Consider the following 20,360-nt stretch of genomic DNA (forward strand, 5'->3'; position numbering starts at 1 on the left):
CACTTTCAATTTCATCATCCTCATTACAGATCAGAGTCCTGCTGTCTCTTTGCCTTCATCTTCTGATTGATCTCATAATTGTGAAACATACTCCTCTCAGTTTTCTTCTTTTTTCTATTATCACTACAAGATGAAAAAGTCTGAATTCCCAACTGTGTTCAATGACAGCTGAAAGCATACTACAGAAATGCCTCTGGTCTTCTCTCAAAAGAGATGGCATTCTTTCACCAATGCATAAGAAAAACAAAAGATGACAATTTATTTCACATTTTACAGTATCTTTCTGGGAGATCCCTCATTCTTCCATTTTCTTATTTTGTTTGTTTTGTTTTAGCATGGTTGGGAATAATTGAATAATAGCAGTGAAATAATTCCTAAGATGATGAAATTACAAAATGTTTCAAGATAGAGAACAAATGAAATTATTGAAGTCCTATAATGTAACTTAGGTTTATAAAAGAATTCAGTAGACCCATATGGTAAGTGCAAGACAGAATGAGCTTTATTCTATATATAAAAAGTAAGTACATTTTCTTTTTTCTTTGAAAGACCTCTAAAAAAGATAGAAATTATGAAATATCAGTCTTTATAAATAGGACTATTCAAGAAAGAAACTCAAAAAACAAAATTGGATCCAATAGGCTCTAATGATATATTTTGAGTTAGGAAGAATCAAAAGGATCAAAGAAAGTCATTTTTTAAAGTCGCAGACACTTAAACACATTTGTAGGGCTGGGGGAAAATCCCACAAATAACAGTTTGAAATTTTAAAAACAGAGGGGCTTCTCTAAATCAGTAGACAGACGACATTTTGTAGCACAAAGCGGGGAAGGGGCTGAGGGCTGTGGCTGATGACCACCGTATTCTTAGTGAAGTGATGTCTGCGGGTACTGCCACCCAACTGACCGGGAGATGTAGGACTAGAGCAAAGCAGCTGGGGGTCGGCTAGTGCTCGGGGGAAGACTGTCAAGCCAAGCAGAGAGTTAAGTTGACCTTGAGTAGTGTCTCAGTGGCTGGGACTCAGGGGTTTATAATCCGAGTGGAATAATACCAGACTTTTTCCTCCATGTTTTCTTTCCTTCTATTTCACAACCTTCAGAACTGTTAGGAGCAATACCTCTATTTACATGTACTATTTACAAGTTTCCCCATCAAACACAGGGAAAAAGAAAGAAAGAAAAGTAAAAATCAGGTAAATGCATCACACACACACACTCACTAAACCTTGAATCTAGTCAATTCTGGGTCATTTAGTTTAAATTTCTGAGGAACAAATGGTCGTGTGTGTGTGTACAGAAAAATGTAAAGTTATATACAACATAATACATTTTAGTTTGGAAACAGCTTTTAGACATCTTAAAGTTACAGAATACTCTATTATTGTATCTTGAATCATGCTGATCATTTCAAGCAAAATGTTTACCTTAAGTATTGTGATCACGTATTTGAAAAATAATTGTCAGAAAAGTGGAAGCAGGAGTTCCTGCTGTGGCACACTGGGTTAAGGATCTGGTGTTGCCACAGCTGTGGCACAGGTTGCAGCTGTGGCTACAGTTTGATCCCTGGCCTAGGAATTTCCATATGCCGTGCATGTGGCCATTAAAAAAAAAAAAAGTAGAAACATTTCTCATGGTTTTTATATATTTTCTTAACTTTTTTGTGGTAGTTGATAATCTTTGATTTGTCCTTTTTCAAGGTGACTAGTTGTGCCTGGGTACCTGACAGTTGCCAACTGTTTACTGGGAGCAAATGCGGTGTCATCACAGCCTACACGAACAGATTTACGAGTGGCACGGTAGGTCCTGGGCTTGCTTTGGACGATGTCATGTCAGTGAGGGGAAGAGACCCTTTAAGAAGTATAATTTATTTAGTGTAAAATTAACTTAAATTTTTTGTACTTTAATCTCTTCTTTACAAAAGCTCTTAAAATATCTAACTCTAGTTTTAGGTTAATTAGAATCTTGAAAATTTTTTAAAATAACTGTAAAGGTCAGAGAGAGAGAGTATTTTGAGTTATAATATGTTTTGTGTTTAAGCCTTTTCATGGCATTTTGATGCTTGCTCACCAGTATTCTGGGTATCAACTTGGATACTTACAAGAACCCCACAAGTGTTTGTAAAGTTTGGAAGCACAAAACTCGTAACGTTCAACATCCCTATCCTCTCTGGGTGAATTAAATGACAGCAAAGTGCAAGGAGCCAGTCTTGAGTTCTGCCACTTACTGGGAGAAGTTTTTTCAGCCGTTTACTGAATCTTTAAGATTTGAAAGTTGAAGTATTAAAACAGTCTAGTAAAGAACACGTTATGCAATACGCCTTTTGATTCACTGTCATTCCTTACTCGAATCAATGGTCTGTGGTGCCGTCAAAGATTCAGTGGTTGGAGTTCCCGTCGTGGCGCAGTGGTTAACGAATCCGACTAGGAACCATGAGGTTGCGGGTTCGGTCCCTGCCCTTGCTCAGTGGGTTAACGATCCGGCGTTGCCGTGAGCTGTGGTGTAGGTTGCAGACGCGGCTCGGATCCTGCATTGCTGTGGCTCTGGCATAGGCCAGCGGCTACAGCTCCGATTCGACCCCTAGCCTGGGAACCTCCATATGCCGAGGGAGCGGCCCAAGAAATGGCAAAAAGACAAAAAAAAAAAGATTCAGTGGTTATCATTCTAGTCTGGAACTTTCCTGTGCTTTTTTTTTTTTTCCATTGCAATTTTCTCCATTGTTTTATACATGTTTAACTGAGTGAAACCTGTATCCCTAGCATAGGGTGACACTAGGTTCCTTACTTCTCTGTCCAAGTTTATTCCTTTTTAAACTCCTGTTAAGGGTCTTTGCCATAATCCTTGAGGTGCAAATGTGACCATGATATCGTTTCTGTATCTTAGTGTAAGGCGCCTTTGAAATGTTTAATGGTTTATTAATTGATCATTAATATGATCCAGTCAGGTTTTAAGGCAGTCACTATGGAGCCCCACAAGGAGAACTGCTTAGAAGGGAGATGAGATGGGGGAAGGAGGGAACTGGTCAGGAGGCACTGCAGGGATGCAGGCCGGCCTGGGGAGGCTCCTTAGCAGGAGGTGGGCAGTACAGGCCAGTGCAGGACAGTGAGGTTGTACCCTGAGAAAGATCCACGCACAGGTCAGAAGAGCCAGAAGAGGGACCAACCAGGTGTCAGAAGCCTGAAAAGTTACACCTGAGCTGGATCTTTCGGGCTCCTTTTACTAAGTGGAGAAATGAGGGAAAAGTATTCGGTAAAGTAAACCAAAAACATAACATGGACTTGAAGGCCTGGTGTCTGGGGGATGGCAGATAGTGTCACATGCAGCTTAGGGTGTAAGATGCTGGGAGGAGAGAGGCAAGAGCAGGTGAGAAACAGTGAGGGGAAGTTCTTACACACCAGCCACAATAGAAAGACCACGAGGGAATCTAAGCAGAGAAGTGCCTTCACTTTCAGAATGTCTCCTGTTTTCTCCTTTTTACTCCCAAAGGCCTAAAGTGGATGTTAATTTTATAACATCTCTAATATTTCCTGCTGCCATTGCCTTTCACCTTCTGAGATCACCCTTCTGTTTCCTTTTCCTACAAATATACTCTAACCTCTGCTGCTAGAGCAGTTGTCTGCTAGTATACTCAGATCATTTGTACCATGTCACAGACACTTATTTAAAAACTAGCTGCTTCTTTCATTTTTTATTTCCCCTTGCTTTTCCCCAAACTTTGAACAGCCTTGTTCTTAGTTTTCCTTACTTCCCTTTTCCCTATAATTACTAATAAAAAAAAAAAAACAATTTTTGGCTGCACCCACAACATATGGAAGTTCCTAGGCAAGGATCAAACCTGTGCCATGGCAGCAACCCCAGCCACAGCAGTGACAATGCCAGATCCTTAACCCAGTAGGCCACCAGGGAACTCCTAAATTTTTAATTGTACACAAACACCATATACAGTTTTGGTTAAAAAAAAAGATTAGGTTGTCAGTACAGGAGTAACTGTGGACAGCATAGTTTTAAAATAGCAGATCAAAGGTGTAGCTCTTATCGTGTGGATATAGCAAGACGTCTGCTTCTTTTAGTTTGAAGTTATCATAGGCTTGTAAAGTCTTATGTTATCTACCTTCCCCATTTCTTTATTTGCCTGAAAGTGGTTTTTTTTTCCAACTCATGTATAAGGGGTTTTTTCTCCTAAGTATTAATAGTAATAGGTAATCAAGTCATGAGATTAACAGTTATTGTTTAAACCATGTCCAAAAATATGGTTAGCTATGTGATTTTATCACTGTTTATCTGAAGGAAGATTACTTGGGTTTTTGTAGATATTGTTGCTTTTTCTTGGGAACCATTGTTTTGGGGTCCCCGAAGCTGCAGGAAGCTAACCTCATGTTCACTAGTTTCCATTCTCCCAACCCATGGAATGCCATGGTTCTAAAAGTACTCATGCTCTCATTTGTCTTGGCTTTAACAGAGACAAAAGACAGGCTCCCAAGTGCCATGTAGGATATGATTAAGTAATGATGAATAAATTGATTAGTTATAAGGAACTATTATCTATAAGCCATTTACATATTAGAGAAGAATATCTTCTAAAAGTGATAACTGATTTTAAAACAGTTCATCTTGAGTCATTTTTTCACTAGTTCAATAATGTGGCCATATCATCTTTGTATTAATGAACGCCTATATTTCTGTTCTCTAAATTGATAGTGGTAGGAGAATATATATGCAGTTTATCCAAGGTAGTAATACATCATTCAGGAACATTTTAAGAAGTAGGCAGCACAAGATTACAGTTCTACCCATGGAAATTATTTTCTGATCTGTCAGGGAATCATCTAGTAACACTAACTCTTACAATCTTTTTTTTGTTGTTATCTTTTTTTTTAGGGCCACACCCACAGCATATGGAAGTTCCCAGGCTAGGGGTTGAATCAGAGCTGTAGCTGCCAACCTTCACCACAGCCACAGCAACACCAGATCCGAGCCACATCTGCAATCTACACCACAGCTTGTGGCAACTCAAACCCACATCCTCATGGATACTGGTTGGGTTCTTAACCAGTTAAGCCATAATAGGAACTCCATACTTGCAATCATTTTAAAATGCAAAGTCTATAAAATTTCAACAGCCACTATAGAGTACCTATCTTGTATTTATCCCATAAATATTATTCATAGTCATGAAGTAAAAAAAAATGCATACACATGCATATATATATGTGTTTTAGCCTTGTGGCCATTTGTCAAGTCTTTCAATATGTGTTTACAATAGAATATTGACATTGTCCTTGGACAGCCTTTTGTGAGAGGAATGGAAGATAACAAAGAAGTTCCTGTTGTGGCTTGGAGGGTTAAGAACCTGACCAGTACCATGAGAATGTGGGTTCAATCCTTGGCTTCACTCAGTGGGTTGAGAATCCGGCATTGCTGCAAACTGTGGCATAAGTCACAGATGTATCTTGGATCTGGTGTTGCTGTGACTGTGGCATAGACTGGCAGCTGCAGCTCCATTTTGACCCCTAGCCTGGGAACTTCCATATGCCTCAGGTGCAACTATAAATTTTTTTTTTTCATCTTTTGTCTTTTTAGGGCTGCACCCACGGCATATGGAGAGTCCTAGCTAGGGGTCTAATCAGAGCTGTAGCTGCCAGCCTACGCCCCAGCCACAGCAACTTGGGATCTGAGCCACATCTGTGACCTACACCACAGCTCATGGCAACGCTGGATCCTTAACCCACTGAGCAAGGTCAGGGATCGAACCCGCAACCTCATGGTTCCTAGTCGGATTCATTTCTACTGCACTACAACATGAACTCCTAAAAATTTTTTTAATAAAACAAAACAAAACAACAAGGGACAGAACAAGCTGGGGAGTCCCAAGGAGGCCCTTCTCCACAAGTCTGGTCTCTGAGAGTGAGGATGATTCAGATGGGACCCACCCTTGCCTGAAATTACAGCCCAGTTGGGAATCTCCTGGGTTGTCCAGGATCCTCAAGACTGGACTTCAGGTCAGGCATCCCTAGACTAGCATGGCGATCCAGTTCACCAGCAGAAACAAGGAAGATACTTGCATTCTATTCCACAGATAGAGGAGTTTCTACAAATTGGTAGTAACAAATGAAAAAACAAGCACGCAGATTTACAGATAAAAAAATGAATATGTGAAAAAGTTAAACTTTTATAAGAGAAATGCAATTTAAATTACCTTGATTGTCATTTAAAACTTGACAGATTCAGAATTAGAGTTGAGTCACAAACTCAATGCTACAGAGTTCAAGTAGAGAAGGACCAGGCTCAGGCCTTTCTGGACAGGGAATTCCTTGGTCCCAGGGACAGAGAAGCATGACCTGAAAGGGTTCTGGCACATCCCCATGGCCCTGTGGGGAGGGTCGCAGAGGAGAACCAGAAGGGGCCCAGACCAGGATTCTTGCCCTTTTTCAAAGCCATCGGGTTGCTGTGATTGTGTTCAGCTGAAGGTCACATGTCCTTGCTAAATAGAAGCCACTGCTGCACAGCTTGAGCCAGTTGTTCCAAGGAAGAATGTAAAACTGGTATCGCCTGGTCATTTGAGTCTTTCAATATGTGTTTACATGTGAATAAAACACTGGACCATAAAGCACTTAAAAATAGATGAGCTGCAGCTATCAACTCAGATATGTTTCAAAAAACAATGATGATCCAAAAAGGCAAGATGCAACGGATATGCAAAGAATAACACCATATATGTAAAGTTTATCAACATGGAAAATAATGTAGTGTGTTGTTTATTATTATAGTAATATGCAGTAGAACCTAAGTTCTACATACATGGGAAACAAATACAGAAATCAAGTTAATAGTAACTTCTGATAAAGGAGAGGAAATAAGATATGAAACAGTACACAAACTATGTAGTGTTTAGTGTTTTCTTAATCTTAAAAATAAGCTGATTACACAAAACGTTAGAATTAGGCACTGAGTAGTCAGTATGCAGCTTTTTATTATACTTCTTTTTACTTTTCCATATTTTTGAAGTATTGAAATACCTTATGACAATAAACAGCTAACCTAATGAAAATAAAGATTAGACCCTGTGGACGTCTGTGAGCCAATGTGGACCTTGGAACCTTTGATTTAGAAAACCAGTTCACAACTATTGATGACCAGTACATCGCTGTTGGAGGCATTATGAATCAGTGAAAAGCCTTTGCAAAATACACTGTCAAGAACTATAACATCATTAATATTCACTGATCTACTAGTAGGATTCTCGAAATTTATTCTAAAGAAGTGACTTAGAGAAGGAACAAAACATGTGTACATGAAGAATTTAATTATGGCATCTATAATTTTGAGAAAATTTGAAACAATTTAAAATGCCTGTCCATAAAAGATATTGAAGCGGAGTTCCTATCATGGTTCAGCAGAAATGAATCTGACTAGTATCCATGAGGACACAGGTTCAGTCCCTGGCCTCGCTCAGTGGGTTAGGGATCCAGTGTTGTGTTGCCCTGAGCTGTGGTGCAAGTCACAGATGCAGTTCGGTTCTGGCCTTGCTATAGCTGTGGTGTAGGCCAGTGGCTATAGCTCCTATTCGACCCCAAACCTGGGAACTTCCATATGCTGTGGGTGCAGCCCTAAAAAGCAAAAAAAAAAAAAAAAGATACTGAAGTAAATTCTGGTGTAGAAACTGTACAGAATATTAAAACACTTTAAAGTAATCTTGAAGATACTGTCAAAAATGGAAAATGCTTCTGGTAGGATGCATAAAATACAAAATAGAGAATTATTTGTATGACAGTAACCACAGCTATAAAAACATATGTGTATTTGGCCAAAGACTGGAAAAGAATATACAAAAATGAAAAGCTTATTAGTTGATGAAGTTATGGTCAATTAAAAAGTGTTTTTTGGGGAGTTCCCGTCGTGGCGCAGTGGTTAACGAATCCGACTAGGAACCATGAGGTTGCGGGTTCGGTCCCTGCCCTTGCTCAGTGGGTTAACGATCTGGTGTTGCCGTGAGCTGTGGTGTAGATTGCAGACGCGGCTCAGATCCCGCGTTGCTGTGGCTCTGGCGTAGGCCGGTGGCTACAGCTCCGATTCAACCCCTAGCCTAGGAACCTCCATATGCCGCGGGAGCGGCCCAAGAAATAGCAACAACAACAAAAGACCAGAAAAAAAAAAAAAGTGTTTTTCATGTTTAATTAGTTTTACTCTTTAGAAAAAGTTGAACTTAGGTTAAAAAATGATATGTTTGAGAAGAATGTTTGAGTCACTCGGGTTGCTTTTATTTTTGAGATACAATGCTAGATTACCTTATATCATGGTTTTTATCTTATCCTTTACTTATTTTTTTTTTAATTCTAGCCCTCAGAGATAGAAATGGAGTCTCAGATACATCTCTATGGGCACACCGAAGAGATAACCAGCTTATTTGTTTGCAAACCATACAGTATAATGATAAGTGTGAGCAGAGATGGAACCTGCATCATATGGGACTTAAACAGGTACAGAAAAGCTCCAACTCTAACACAGCCAATAGCCCTTACTGTGAGAAATAGATGCACTAAAATGTTATCTTTCCATTAAAAATTTTTAAGCATGAAATACAGGCTTTGCCTTTGTAATATTACTGAATTAAAAGATCAATTAGGAATATAGTTAGGAATGCCTTAAAAATAATAGGTACATACATACTGAGGAAAAGCATTATAGAAATAAGGAAGTATAATTATATTTAATAACTACATATAAATTCATGTTTTTGGTCTTTCAGGTTGTGCTACGTACAAAGTCTGGCGGGACACAAAAGCCCTGTCACAGCTGTCTCTGCCAGTGAGACTACAGGTGACATTGCCACCGTGTGTGACTCAGGTGAGCTAGCCCAAAACCAAAGCACAGGTGATCACACTAACAGTGCATTCAGCTCACTGATTACATCATAATAAAACTGTTGCATTACATCTGTCAGGTCCCTGCCAGATCTAAATACTTAGGTACTAGCATGCATATCAAAATACAGTAAGGTCAAAGATTAGTCCATCAATTTAAACATCTACCTATGCAATTATTGTCATAATTTAACTCTTTCTGTTATATATTAAAGATTGCATTTGAGTTAGTTTTTGTTGTTTTTTTGTTCTGTTTTGTTTTGTTTTTGTCTGTTTGCCTTTTCTAGGGCCACCTCCTGCGGCATATGGAGGTTCCCAGGCTAGGGGTCTAATCGGAGCTGTAGCTGCCGGCCTACACCGGAGCCACAGCAGCATGGGATTTGAGCTGCATCTGCAACCTACATCACAGCTCACAGCAACGCCAGATCCTTAACCCACTGAGCAAGGCCAGGGATCAAACCCGCAACCTAATGGTTCCTAGTCAGATTCGTTAACCACTGAGCCATGATGGGAACTCCTCGAGTTAGTTTTTGTTTTTGTTTTTCTATATGCTTTTGCTCCCACCATTTTTTGTTTGTTTGTTTTCCTTTTTTCTTGGGAGGGGGTGCACGCCTGCAGCATGTGGAAGTTTTCGGGCCTGGGGGCCCAAGCCAGAGCAACAACAATGCTGGATTCTTAACCCACTGAGCCACCAAGGAACTCCTTTTGCTTCTGCTTTTAACTGCTAACTTTGCTACCTTTCTCCTGACTAAAGGAAAAGCATCAGTAGATGATCAGCTCTGAATATGTCTTCTATTTCCTGCAGGAGAGTAGTATAGAATAGGAAATGGAGGTATAATTTGCCCAAAATTTACCAGACAGGGATATACCTCCTAATCAAAGGGCTTGCTTTGAGTTTTTGTTTTTTCTCGTATGCATATTTAAAAACTTAATGCATCCAGTAGGAAAGAACAGTTGAAAAGCTCATTAACTTTCCATTTATATTATATTTCCATTAATTGAAAGGATCCTTTGAAAAACTGTTTCTTTTTGTCCTCTCAGTACAGTTATCTTTGACACATCTACAGTCAGCGGTCTTTTATCCTTTGCTTGCAATTTTCATATCATTTGTTTTATTCCTGACACCAAACAGTTCTCTAGTTCTGTAAACACCAATTGGGTGTCCAACAATGCAATTCAGTAGTGACACTAACTAGTTGAAGGTAGCACATGTGGGAGTCCCAAGACCCCTCCTGTAGGTTCCACTCACAAAACTCAGTAAAACACTATAGTTCATTACAAAGGATAGACATGAAGAGCCAGAAGAAAAGGTACAGAAAGGTCCAGTGGGTCTGTCTCTGTGGAGTCAGAGTGCACCACCCTCCTGGCACATAAATGTGCTCATCAGCTTTCCTCAGCCTGATGTTCAGGGTTTTTCTGAGGTGTCATTAAGTAGGCAGGAAGATTGAATCCTAGTCCATTAGGAACTGAGCTCAAGCTCCAGGCCCTCTCCCCTCCCCGGAAGTGGGAGGTGCTGTACGTTCTAACTCAGCGGTCAATCAGGTAGGTTTTTCTGGTGACCAGCCCTCACCCTAAAGCTGTCTAGGGCCTCCCCCAAGGAAGCATCTCATCAGCGTACAAAAGACAGTAAGTTAACAAGGGTTTTAGGAGCTCTATTCCAGGGACCTGGAACAAAGTCTGAATATTGTTCCCTATACCTAAGATACCTCTCAGAGTATTGTTTTTACAAAACATTCATTCATTCTTGTATTCAAGAAAAGTAATGTTTTCAGTCGTGATTAAAGATTTCAGATGTGAAGTATTTGCCAATCTTAGCCTCCACTTATAAATTAATGTCACAAAAACATGTTTCTTTCCTAGTCATCATCACTAAGGGGAAAGATCTTAAATAGTTGACTTAGGTAAATATAAGTGTGGGCAATTAATTGATGACTCTGCTAATTGTTCTTCCTTGATTTGTACTTTATCAGCTTTTAGTATGTCACATCAGGAGGGACTCTTGGAGAATAATGCAATGGTTATTTATATAGAGTTCTCTACTATTTGTGTTTTGGTAACACTTGGGAGTTAGGACTGAACCTGAGGGAGCTGTGAAATTAATTACCTTCCTGCTGCCAGTAGTGATTTTTGTCTGTGACATTATATCAGCTAGTCATATGGGAACAAGAAACCAAGGGACTTTTGCTCACAGTTACCAACTCACTAGTAGGATGTTGAGGTCTCCCCAGGTAGTATGCACTGTGTGATAGAGTAACAGCTAGAACTTTCTTTCTGATTTGAACAAAAAGGGCTTCTCAACTTGTTTGAGGCCTCTTGATGCATATATAAGAAGAGTCTTAAAGAGCATTTGGTATCTAGAAAGCATAATAAGATTTTTTTTTAAAAAGAGGACAAATTTATGTTTAGTGACCCAAACTAGATTTCATTCTCCTATTCTCATAGTCCAAGAAGTGAAGAAAGTTATCAGATTTAGCCTACCAAAAATCTTGAGAACCATCCAAGTAACTTTAAAATCAAAATTTAAGGTAAATATATATATGTGTGCATCTCTATTTGCATATATGCATACACATATATAATCTCAAAAATTTCTGTATTGGGGCTGAAGATATGCTGGCAAGCTCATTCCTCCTGATCCTAATTTCCTAGGACTTATCATGGGATATGGCTTTTATAGTGATAATGGGAAGTTTATCAAACTGTGTAAATATTGTAGCAGATGGTTTCTGTATATTTTTAAATTGTTCACCACTCTATCAAAATATATACATTGCAACTAGGGTTCATAGCCTGATCCTGTGTTGCTAGTGGCACTATAAAGGTAATATAATATTCAGAGCAAGGGGTGGTTCTCCAATTTACTTTAATTTTGATGAAAATGTATAGGAAGAATAAAGATTTTTTTCTAGAATGCCCAACTTTCTGACTTTTAGTTAATATATTAAATTATACATGAAAGCAATGTGGTATCGGCTAATAAGGGCCTCAATTTTTTTGTATATATACTTACAGTCTTTGGCAGATGAGTAGTTGGTTTTGTGGTAGACCAAGTTTTGGGGTGATCTTCTAGGGTGATTTTTTTTAGCTTTATAATGATTTTTATTTTCCCTTATAGCCAGTTTACAGTGTTCTGTCAATTTTCTACTGTACAGCAAGGTGATCCAGTCACACATACATATATACATTCTTTTTCCCACATTATCATGCTCCATCATAAGTGACTAGATATAGTTCCCAGTGCTATACAGCAGGATCTCATTGATTATCCATTCCAAAGGCATTAGTTTGCATCTATTAACCCACATTCCTAGTCCCTCCCACTCCCTCCCCCTCTGCCTTTCTAGGGTAATTCTTTACCTATCAGGTTTTACATCATACTTCCAGAGGTGCAGGACCACATTTAAATGTTCTTTTTTTGAAGGACTACACCATGCAGTAGCTATGTCTTACAGTTACCAACGCCTACATCAGTATCTTTTATGGATATATAGCCAATGACTTAAAAAAAAAATGGGTACCTTACTATCCCATCTGTTACTTTATTAAATATTAAATGTTAAATTAAAAGAGCCTACTTATGTAAAAGATGAGTTTATCATCTAAATTATATTTCTTTAGCATATTGAGTTTCCTATATCTTAATTCTTTATTTGGATAATCTCTCCTAATCAATATTCTACAAGGGAAAGTAGACCATTGGTCATTTTTTTAGACTCTCTGTGTGTGTGTGTGTGTGTGTGTGTGTGTGTGTGTGTGTGTGTGGTGTGTGTGTGTGTGTTAAAATATATTTAACATAAAGGTTGCCATTTAAATCATTTTAAAGAATACAGTTCAGTGGCATGATTAAGTTCACAATGTTGTGCAACCATCACCACTATTTTAAAAACTTTTTCATAACCCCAAACAGAAACTCTATAACCGTCACTCTCTATTCCTCCCACCCCGACAGATCCTGGTAACTTCTATTCTACTTTGTATCTCTATGAATTTGCCTATTCTAAATATTTTATATAAATGGAATCATATAGTATTTGCCCTTTTGTGTCTGGCTTATTTCACTGTGCATAACATTTTGTTTGTTTGTTTGCTTTTTTTTAGGGCTGCACCTGTAGCATATGGAAGTTCCCAGGCTGGGGGTAGAATCAGAGCTGCAGGTGCCAGCCCGCACCATAGCCACAGCAGTGCAGGATCCGAACCGCATCTGCTACCTACACCACAGCTAATAGCAACGCCAAATCCTTAACCTACTGAGCAAGGCCAGGGACCAAACCCACATCCTCATGGATGCTAGTTGGGTTGGTTACTGCTGAGCCACAATAGGAATTCCTGAGCATAATATATCAAGGTTAATCCATGTTGTTGCGTATGTCAGAACTTCATACTTTTGTGGCTGAATAGTATTCCATTGTATAGATATACCATATTTTGTTTATCCGTTCATTTCTTGATGAACATTTGTGTTGTTCCTACCTTTTGGCTATTGTGAATAATACTGCAACACACTAGGCATTTTGATTTGTGATATTTGAAGGTCTTTAGCATATATTTAGATAAAGAAGTATTTCCAATATTTATTGCTTTGCTATAAAATATGAAATGTTTTTATTGCCTAAATAAATTCTCTATGTTTATTTTAGTTCTAATAGAGAAAATTAAGTGTAGTAACACACTGTGTCATCCAAACTTTTATTATGCCTCTTAATCTCTCTCTCTTTATCAGTATGAGAATATTTCTCTCCAAAGAAGCCTGGACAAATCACCATGAATTTATAGAGAATGGCAAGCAAGGGTTGCCTCCTCCACCCCTTGGAAAACTAAAAAAGTTTGGTTACTCATGGTCTTTGAAAAGATTCATTTAATAAGAGACTGATTTATAAGATTTAATTTTAGATATTCTAAAGAATAAGCATTTTGTTTTTAAGAATTAGTTTTGTTTTGTTTTTTTTTTTTTTTTTTTGGTCTTTTTTGCTATTTCTTTGGGCCGCTTCCGCGGCATATGGAGGTTCCCAGGCTAGGGGTCTAATCGGAGCTGTAGCCACCGGCCTACGCCAGAGCCACAGCAACGCAGGATCCGAGCCGCGTCTGCAACCTACACCACAGCTCACGGCAACGCCAGATCGTTAACCCACTGAGCAAGCGCAGGGACCGAACCCGCAACCTCATGGTTCCTAGTCGGATTCGTTAACCACTGCGCCACGACGGGAACTCCAGAATTAGTTTTTAATTCAACTTTTCCTGTAACTTTTTTTTCTTCAGAAGTCCCATAAGGCACTTCTTATAGTGTCACAGAGTATTTTCTTCTCTTTTTGGAGATTGTTTAGCTTTCTCGGTACCTTCAAAGTCAGAGTTGGCAGTTTGTATGCTGAAATGTTATGACTACGAAAATATCCATGAGGGAGTTCCCATTGTGGCTCAGCAGGTTACGAACCTGACTAGTATCCATGAGGATACAGGTTCAACCCCTATCTTCCGCTCAGTGGGTTGAGGATCTGGCCTTGCCATGAGCTGTGGTGTAGGTCACAAGCGAGGCTCAGATCCATTGTTGCTGTGGCTGTGGTGTCGGCCAGCAGCTGCAGCTCCAATTCAACCCCTAACCTGGGAATTTCCATATGACTCGGATGCAGCCCTAAAAGGGGCGGGGGGGAAGATCCATGAGAAATTTACCTCGTTGCTCTACATTGTAGATAATTTTCTTTTCACTAGCCATTGTCTCTAGATAAATATGCAAACTCTGTGTGACATAAAATCTAGTAATTTCACTTCAGTCTTCAGTCATGAGTCGCCTCTAAACTTCATCAGTAAAACAAAGATGCTTGTATGTCAGGGCTGCCCCTCTGGGGCCCAGCATGGAGGTTCTGTGATACCTACACTCTAGTGACCTGCCGGCTGATTGTGCCATTTCAGCTGGTGGGGGCAGTGACCTCAGGCTCTGGACAGTGAACGGGGACCTCGTTGGACATGTCCACTGCAGAGAGATCATCTGTTCTGTTGCTTTCTCTAACCAGCCCGAGGGAGTATCTATCAATGTGATTGCTGGCGGATTAGAAAATGGAATTGTCAGGTAGGAGGAGTTTTGATTTCTTTGTGGGCTTTGTTCATCAGGACACAGCAGTTTCCAAAATCAATGTTTGCTATCTAAACAGATTAATGTTTAATATTTAGAGATTTAAAATCACCTTCAGATAGCAGTTCTTCAGTTATTTCTGTTTTTTTTAATTTTTTTAATTAGAATATAGTTGATTTACAATGCTGTGTCAATTTCTGCTGTACAGCAAAGGGACCCAGTCATATATATATACACATACATCATGTTCTGTCCAAAGAGACTGGATATGGTTGCCTGTGCTATATAGTAGGACCCGGTTGCTTATCCATTCTAAATGTAATAGTTTGTATCTTCTAACCCCAAACTCCTTGTCCATCCCACGCCGCCTCCCCCATGACAACCACAACTGCCTCCCCCATGACAACCACAAGTCTGTTCTCTATGTCTGTGAGTCTGTTTCTGTTCTGTAGTTAGGTTCATTTGTGTCACTTTTTTTTTTCTTTTTTGGTCTGCACCTACGGCATATGGAAGTTCCCAGGCTAGGGGTTAAATCAGAGCTGCAACTGCTGGCCTACGCCACAGCTACAGCAACGCAAGATCCGAGCTGCATCTGCAACCTATGCTGAAGCTTGTGGCAACACCAGATCCTTAACCCACCAGTGAGGTCAGGGATCAAACCCACATCCTCATGGACACTTGGGGTTCTTAACCCACTGAGCCACTGTAAGAACTCTGTGTGCCACATTTTAGATTCCACATATAAGTGATATCATATGGTATTTGTCTTTCTCTTTCTGACCTCTTTCACTTAGTATGAGAATCTCTAGTTGCATCCATGTTGCTGCAAAGGGCATTATTTTGTTCTTTTTTTATGGCTGAGTAGCAGTTATTTCTGTTTTATTTGTAAATAATAAAGATAGCTTCCATACATTTTTGAAATTTTATATTGTTTGTTGACTATAGGAGATTAACAATATGAAAACATACAAAGATAAATTTTCTTTCTCCCCACTCACCCTGGCCAAACTGCCCAGAAGTTAATAGTTCCTGTTAATCATTTATTGTATTTCCTTCTGTATGATTCCCCCCCCCCACGGCATATGGAGGTTCCCAGGCTAGGGATCTAATTGGAGCTGTTGCTACCGGCCTACAGCAGAGCCACAGCAATGCCAGATCAGAGCCACGTCTGTGACCAACACCACAGCTCACAGCAATGCCAGATCCCTAACCCAATAAGTGAGGCCAGGAATCAAACCCACAACCTCATGGTTCCTAGTTGGATTTGTTTCCACTGCATCACGACGGGAACTCACCTTCTGGATGATTTTTAACAAATAAACACATAGGTTAAATTTTTAGTGAAGGAAACTTTAATTTGCATGATTAGATGATGACTTTTTTTCTTCCTCTAGGTTATGGAGTACTTGGGACCTAAAGCCTGTGCGGGAAATTACATTTCCTAAATCAAATAAGCCTATTGTAAGGTAAAGTCTCCCCCCCGCCCACCCCCATCTGTTTGTCATAATATGCTCTGTGATTATATTTTTATCAGAGAGATAGTAAAGAAGTATGTTATGGGTTCATTAGGAATCGCTGATCATTTCTCAAACACCAGGACATCGTCCAGGGCCCTGTGGCAGGAGAAGGTGAAGTGCTTCTCTTCCTAGAGCTTAAAACCTGAGTCAGGAGCTCAGAGTGTCACAGGAAAACATGCCAGATAGCACCCAGGGAAGGCCTCCTGAAACATAGAAACTATGTATTTTTTCCTTTCCTTATTGAAAATACCGTAATGGTGATTGATAGCTGCAAGGGTGTGCTTGACAAGATTGATAAACAACCGGTCCCCCATGGCGTCGGTAACAGATTTAACTTTAAAGACTCAATTGGAAGTGAATGATTTAATTTCTGCTTTGTTAAAATAAACTTCTTTTTAGTCCACTAAATGTAAAGTTTAATGAACCTAAATTAATTATTTATTAATGTTACGTTTCTACCCTTTCTACTTTTAGGGAAATTCAAATAGCTCCATAAAATAATCATCATTTATTTCTATAGAGAGAGAATGTAGTACTGTTACATCTTTTTAAAGTTTCCTCTATCCAAGTCTTTGTTAAGTAATAAATAAGAAAAAAGGAAAAGAAAATACGCAAAGAAGGAACCGAATGTACCTGGTTTTAGTCTGTATCACCTGGTTAGAATGAGCGTCAAAAACAAACTTGCCAGCAGAAACTACATTAAAATTACAGTCAAAACCAATGAGTTGTAGACAGTCATTGTGTCTGTCTCTCTGCTCCCGTAAAGGTATCTTAACCTCCTTTCATCATTTCTGTATGATCGCCATGTGCCAGTACAGTCTTAAGAGACACAATGTACAAATGGGATTTTTTTTTTTTACAGCCTTACATTTTCCTGCGATGGCCACCATTTGTACACAGCCAACAGCGATGGGACCGTGATTGCTTGGTGTCGGAAGGACCAGCAACGCTTGAAACAGCCGATGTTCTATTCCTTCCTTAGCAGCTATGCCGCTGGGTGAATGAGGGGAGCTTCGCACTTCCAGAGCTCTGTACCTCCAAGCTGAATTTGCAGACTTCGCCTTTTCCAGGAGGGCGACCCCGAAGACACGGATGACCAAACAAACCACCCAAGCAACGATAAAGACTGTTCATCTGCACAAAATTCTGCAGCCGTACAAGGTCCCGAGAGGAAAGTTCTGCTCTGATTTACTGATAATCTGGAGGGTCGTATCAGTATGCGCTAACCAGCAAGATTCAGGTCTGCCACGGTAAATTAAAGTCAGATTCTTAAAGGTTTCTTCCACAAGGAATTCTAAAGAAAGGATTTGTAGCATCTCTCCTTTTTCTACTTTCTGTTATTTCCTATCTTCTATTATTCCAAAAAGGCCAGTAGAATTTAAATTGGTCAGCTGTTTATATAAAGTACTCTGAAAGATTGTATCTACAGAGTTTTCTGCCAAGATAACACACCCACACCCACTCCCCAAAAAAGGAAAGATAAAGATGAAGAATTCAGAACTTGATCATTGCTTTCTTCAAGAAGTATATAACTCAGTAGGTGCCTCTGCACCAAGCGTTTTTTGGAATATCTGAATATTTGAAACTCATTGTTGGGCAGTTTTTGCCTGTTGCCTTCTTAGCTCAGAGTAGAAGGAGAATTTTTTGACTGCCACAAACAAGAACACAGGTATCTTTGATTTTCAGACATATTCTGTTTCTTCCTTAAAATCCTCCTTAAAACCTGTAACACTAGATATTGAATATCCTTACTTGAGTCACTAAGATTTAAACAAATGATAATTCTTTTACTATCTACAGAGCATTGAATACTTAACAATTTGCAGTAGAAAGCCTCCACTGCGAAAGAGTTTGCACAGATATGGCTAATGCAGTCCAGACAAGGCAGTTAATCTAATGTGCAGGAAGAGTTTTCTTGCCCAAAACAGAATTACAAACGAAGAGGAGATGTCTCACAGTCTTTACAGGAGGCAGGACTGTTCTTTCAGGAAGCAATCTCCTCCATTTCTACTAACCTGTACCCCTTGAGAATGCTAGGAACAATAGAAAAATCTAAGTGCACTCTACAGCAAACTCACATGCGATAAAGACAGAATTCCTAAAAACCCTGGGGTAGTCTATCTCTGTCGTGATATTATGGCTCTATTTTGACTTGGGGTGCTGCTTTATTGGCTTTGAAAACACTGTAAAATAAGCTCAGTAATGTTACCGTGAGATAAAACATGTACTCCTGCCTATAAATACCTTGCGTGTTTGTTAATGGAAATTTAATTCATATGGTGTTTACAGAACTACTTTTTGTAACTTCCAGACTTTCTGAAACATTCTGCTTAAAAACTGTATAAAATACAATTCCAAAGTCTCTGCCATCAAGATAAATACAAGAGGAAGCAAGTGGCCATGTAAGCTTGTAACCTTCAGTTGCATCGTATGTAAGACCACCTCATGGGCTGCATTTAGATCATGGTTTGCACAGATTGGGTATTAATTCTAAGGTCCAAAGAGGTGCAGAGATGAGATTATTCCTATTCACGTTGAAGTGATTTGCTTTGTAAAAAAAAAAAAAGAAAGAAAAAAAATTGCAGCTATTGTCTAGCTTTCATTTTTCTACTGAGAACTTTAGTCTCTTATTAGAATAAGGTTGCTACTCAGTCTTTTTTTTTAATGGCTGAATTTCATCATTTAACTAAAGAGAAAATATGCAAAATAACTGGTCTTGTTAAGAGTGCAATATTATATTTTTATGTAAAAAAAATTAAATGGGGGATTATTTATTCAGCATGAAACTTAATATGAATATGTTTGAAACACTTCATAATGTGCATGTTGTAGCAAATATTTCTGTAAAGTGTCACAAGCTGTGTTATCTTTGTATACACTGCCACTTCAAATTGGGAATAAATTTCATAAAAATAGATTTAAGGACCTGTTCTTAATACAGTTTAAATATTATGACCACATTTCAAATTGGTGGCTTTTTTTTGGTGATCCAAATAGTTTCTCTCTTTAGCTCACATATATATTTATGGCACTAGAAAAGAATGACTTTCATTATCTTTCAATGTCTTTGTGAGACATTGTATATTTCAGTCTTTACAACTTTTATTTATTTATTTTTGTCTTTTTAGGGCCACACCCATGGCACATGGAGGTTCCCAGGCTAGGGGTCCAGCCTAAGCCACAGCTGCCAGGCCTACGCCACGGCCACAGCAACAGCAACACCAGATCCAAGCCTCATCTGTGACCTACACCACAGCTCACGGCAACGCCGGATCCTCAGCCCACTGAGCAAGGCCAGGGATCTAACCTGAAACTGCATGGTTCCCAGTCAGATTTGCTTCCCCTGCACCACGATGGAAACTCCACAACGTTTACAATTTTTAAATGGAGTTTAGACAGAAGTCCTAAGGCCGAACCACTTTTTTTTTTTTTTTTTTTTTTTTTTTTGTCTTTTTGTCTTTTCCAGGACTGCACCCACAGCGTATGGAGGTTCCCAGGCTAGGGGTCCAATCGGAGCTATAGCTGCCAGCCTACACCACAGCCACAGCAACACCAGATCCAAGCCTCGTCTTTGACCCACACCACAGCCCACAGCAACACCGCATCCTCAACTCACTGAGCAAGGCCAGGGATCAAACCCTCAACCTCATGGTTCCTAGTCAGATTTGTTAACCACTGAGCCGTGACGGGAGCTCCTGAATCATTCTTTTTTAAAAAAGGACATCTATCCCTTTGCCCCACCCATCCCCCAAGAGCAAATCTGTATTGGGCACCTACTGTGTGCCAGATGCCACACTGATTTCCAGGGGTAAGGTTTTTCCTGCCCTCCCAGAGAAACCTGCTGTTTGTAACACACAGTGTGCTTAGGAAATGTGGTATAAGGGAGTAGTATAGGGTCGTCTGAAAACAGAAGAATTCAATT

At 39.5% G+C, this 20,360-nt stretch overlaps 1 protein-coding gene across 6 annotated transcripts in view; it reads left to right on the forward strand.

Moving 5' to 3' along the window:
• LYST (lysosomal trafficking regulator) overlaps positions 1 to 19,355 on the forward strand; it is a 200,495-nt gene extending 181,140 nt beyond the window's left edge. For all 6 annotated transcript variants that reach the window (XM_021073151.2, XM_084996832.1, XM_021073152.2 and 3 more), the window contains 6 exons: positions 1,697 to 1,795; positions 8,334 to 8,473; positions 8,743 to 8,840; positions 14,762 to 14,918; positions 16,316 to 16,387; positions 17,301 to 19,355. In XM_021073151.2, coding sequence (XP_020928810.2) covers positions 1,697 to 1,795; positions 8,334 to 8,473; positions 8,743 to 8,840; positions 14,762 to 14,918; positions 16,316 to 16,387; positions 17,301 to 17,439 — 705 coding nt within the window. In that variant the 3' untranslated portion in view covers positions 17,440 to 19,355. The remainder of the gene's footprint in view (positions 1 to 1,696; positions 1,796 to 8,333; positions 8,474 to 8,742; positions 8,841 to 14,761; positions 14,919 to 16,315; positions 16,388 to 17,300) is intronic.
• Positions 19,356 to 20,360: the final 1,005 nt, after the last annotated feature.

This window comes from Sus scrofa, chromosome 14 (assembly GCF_054392235.1).
Source record: "Sus scrofa isolate SSC_HxYL_T2T_F1_AM1 chromosome 14, Sscrofa_HxYL_maternal_Yorkshire_Landrace_v2.0, whole genome shotgun sequence".
NCBI lineage: Eukaryota > Metazoa > Chordata > Mammalia > Artiodactyla > Suidae > Sus > Sus scrofa.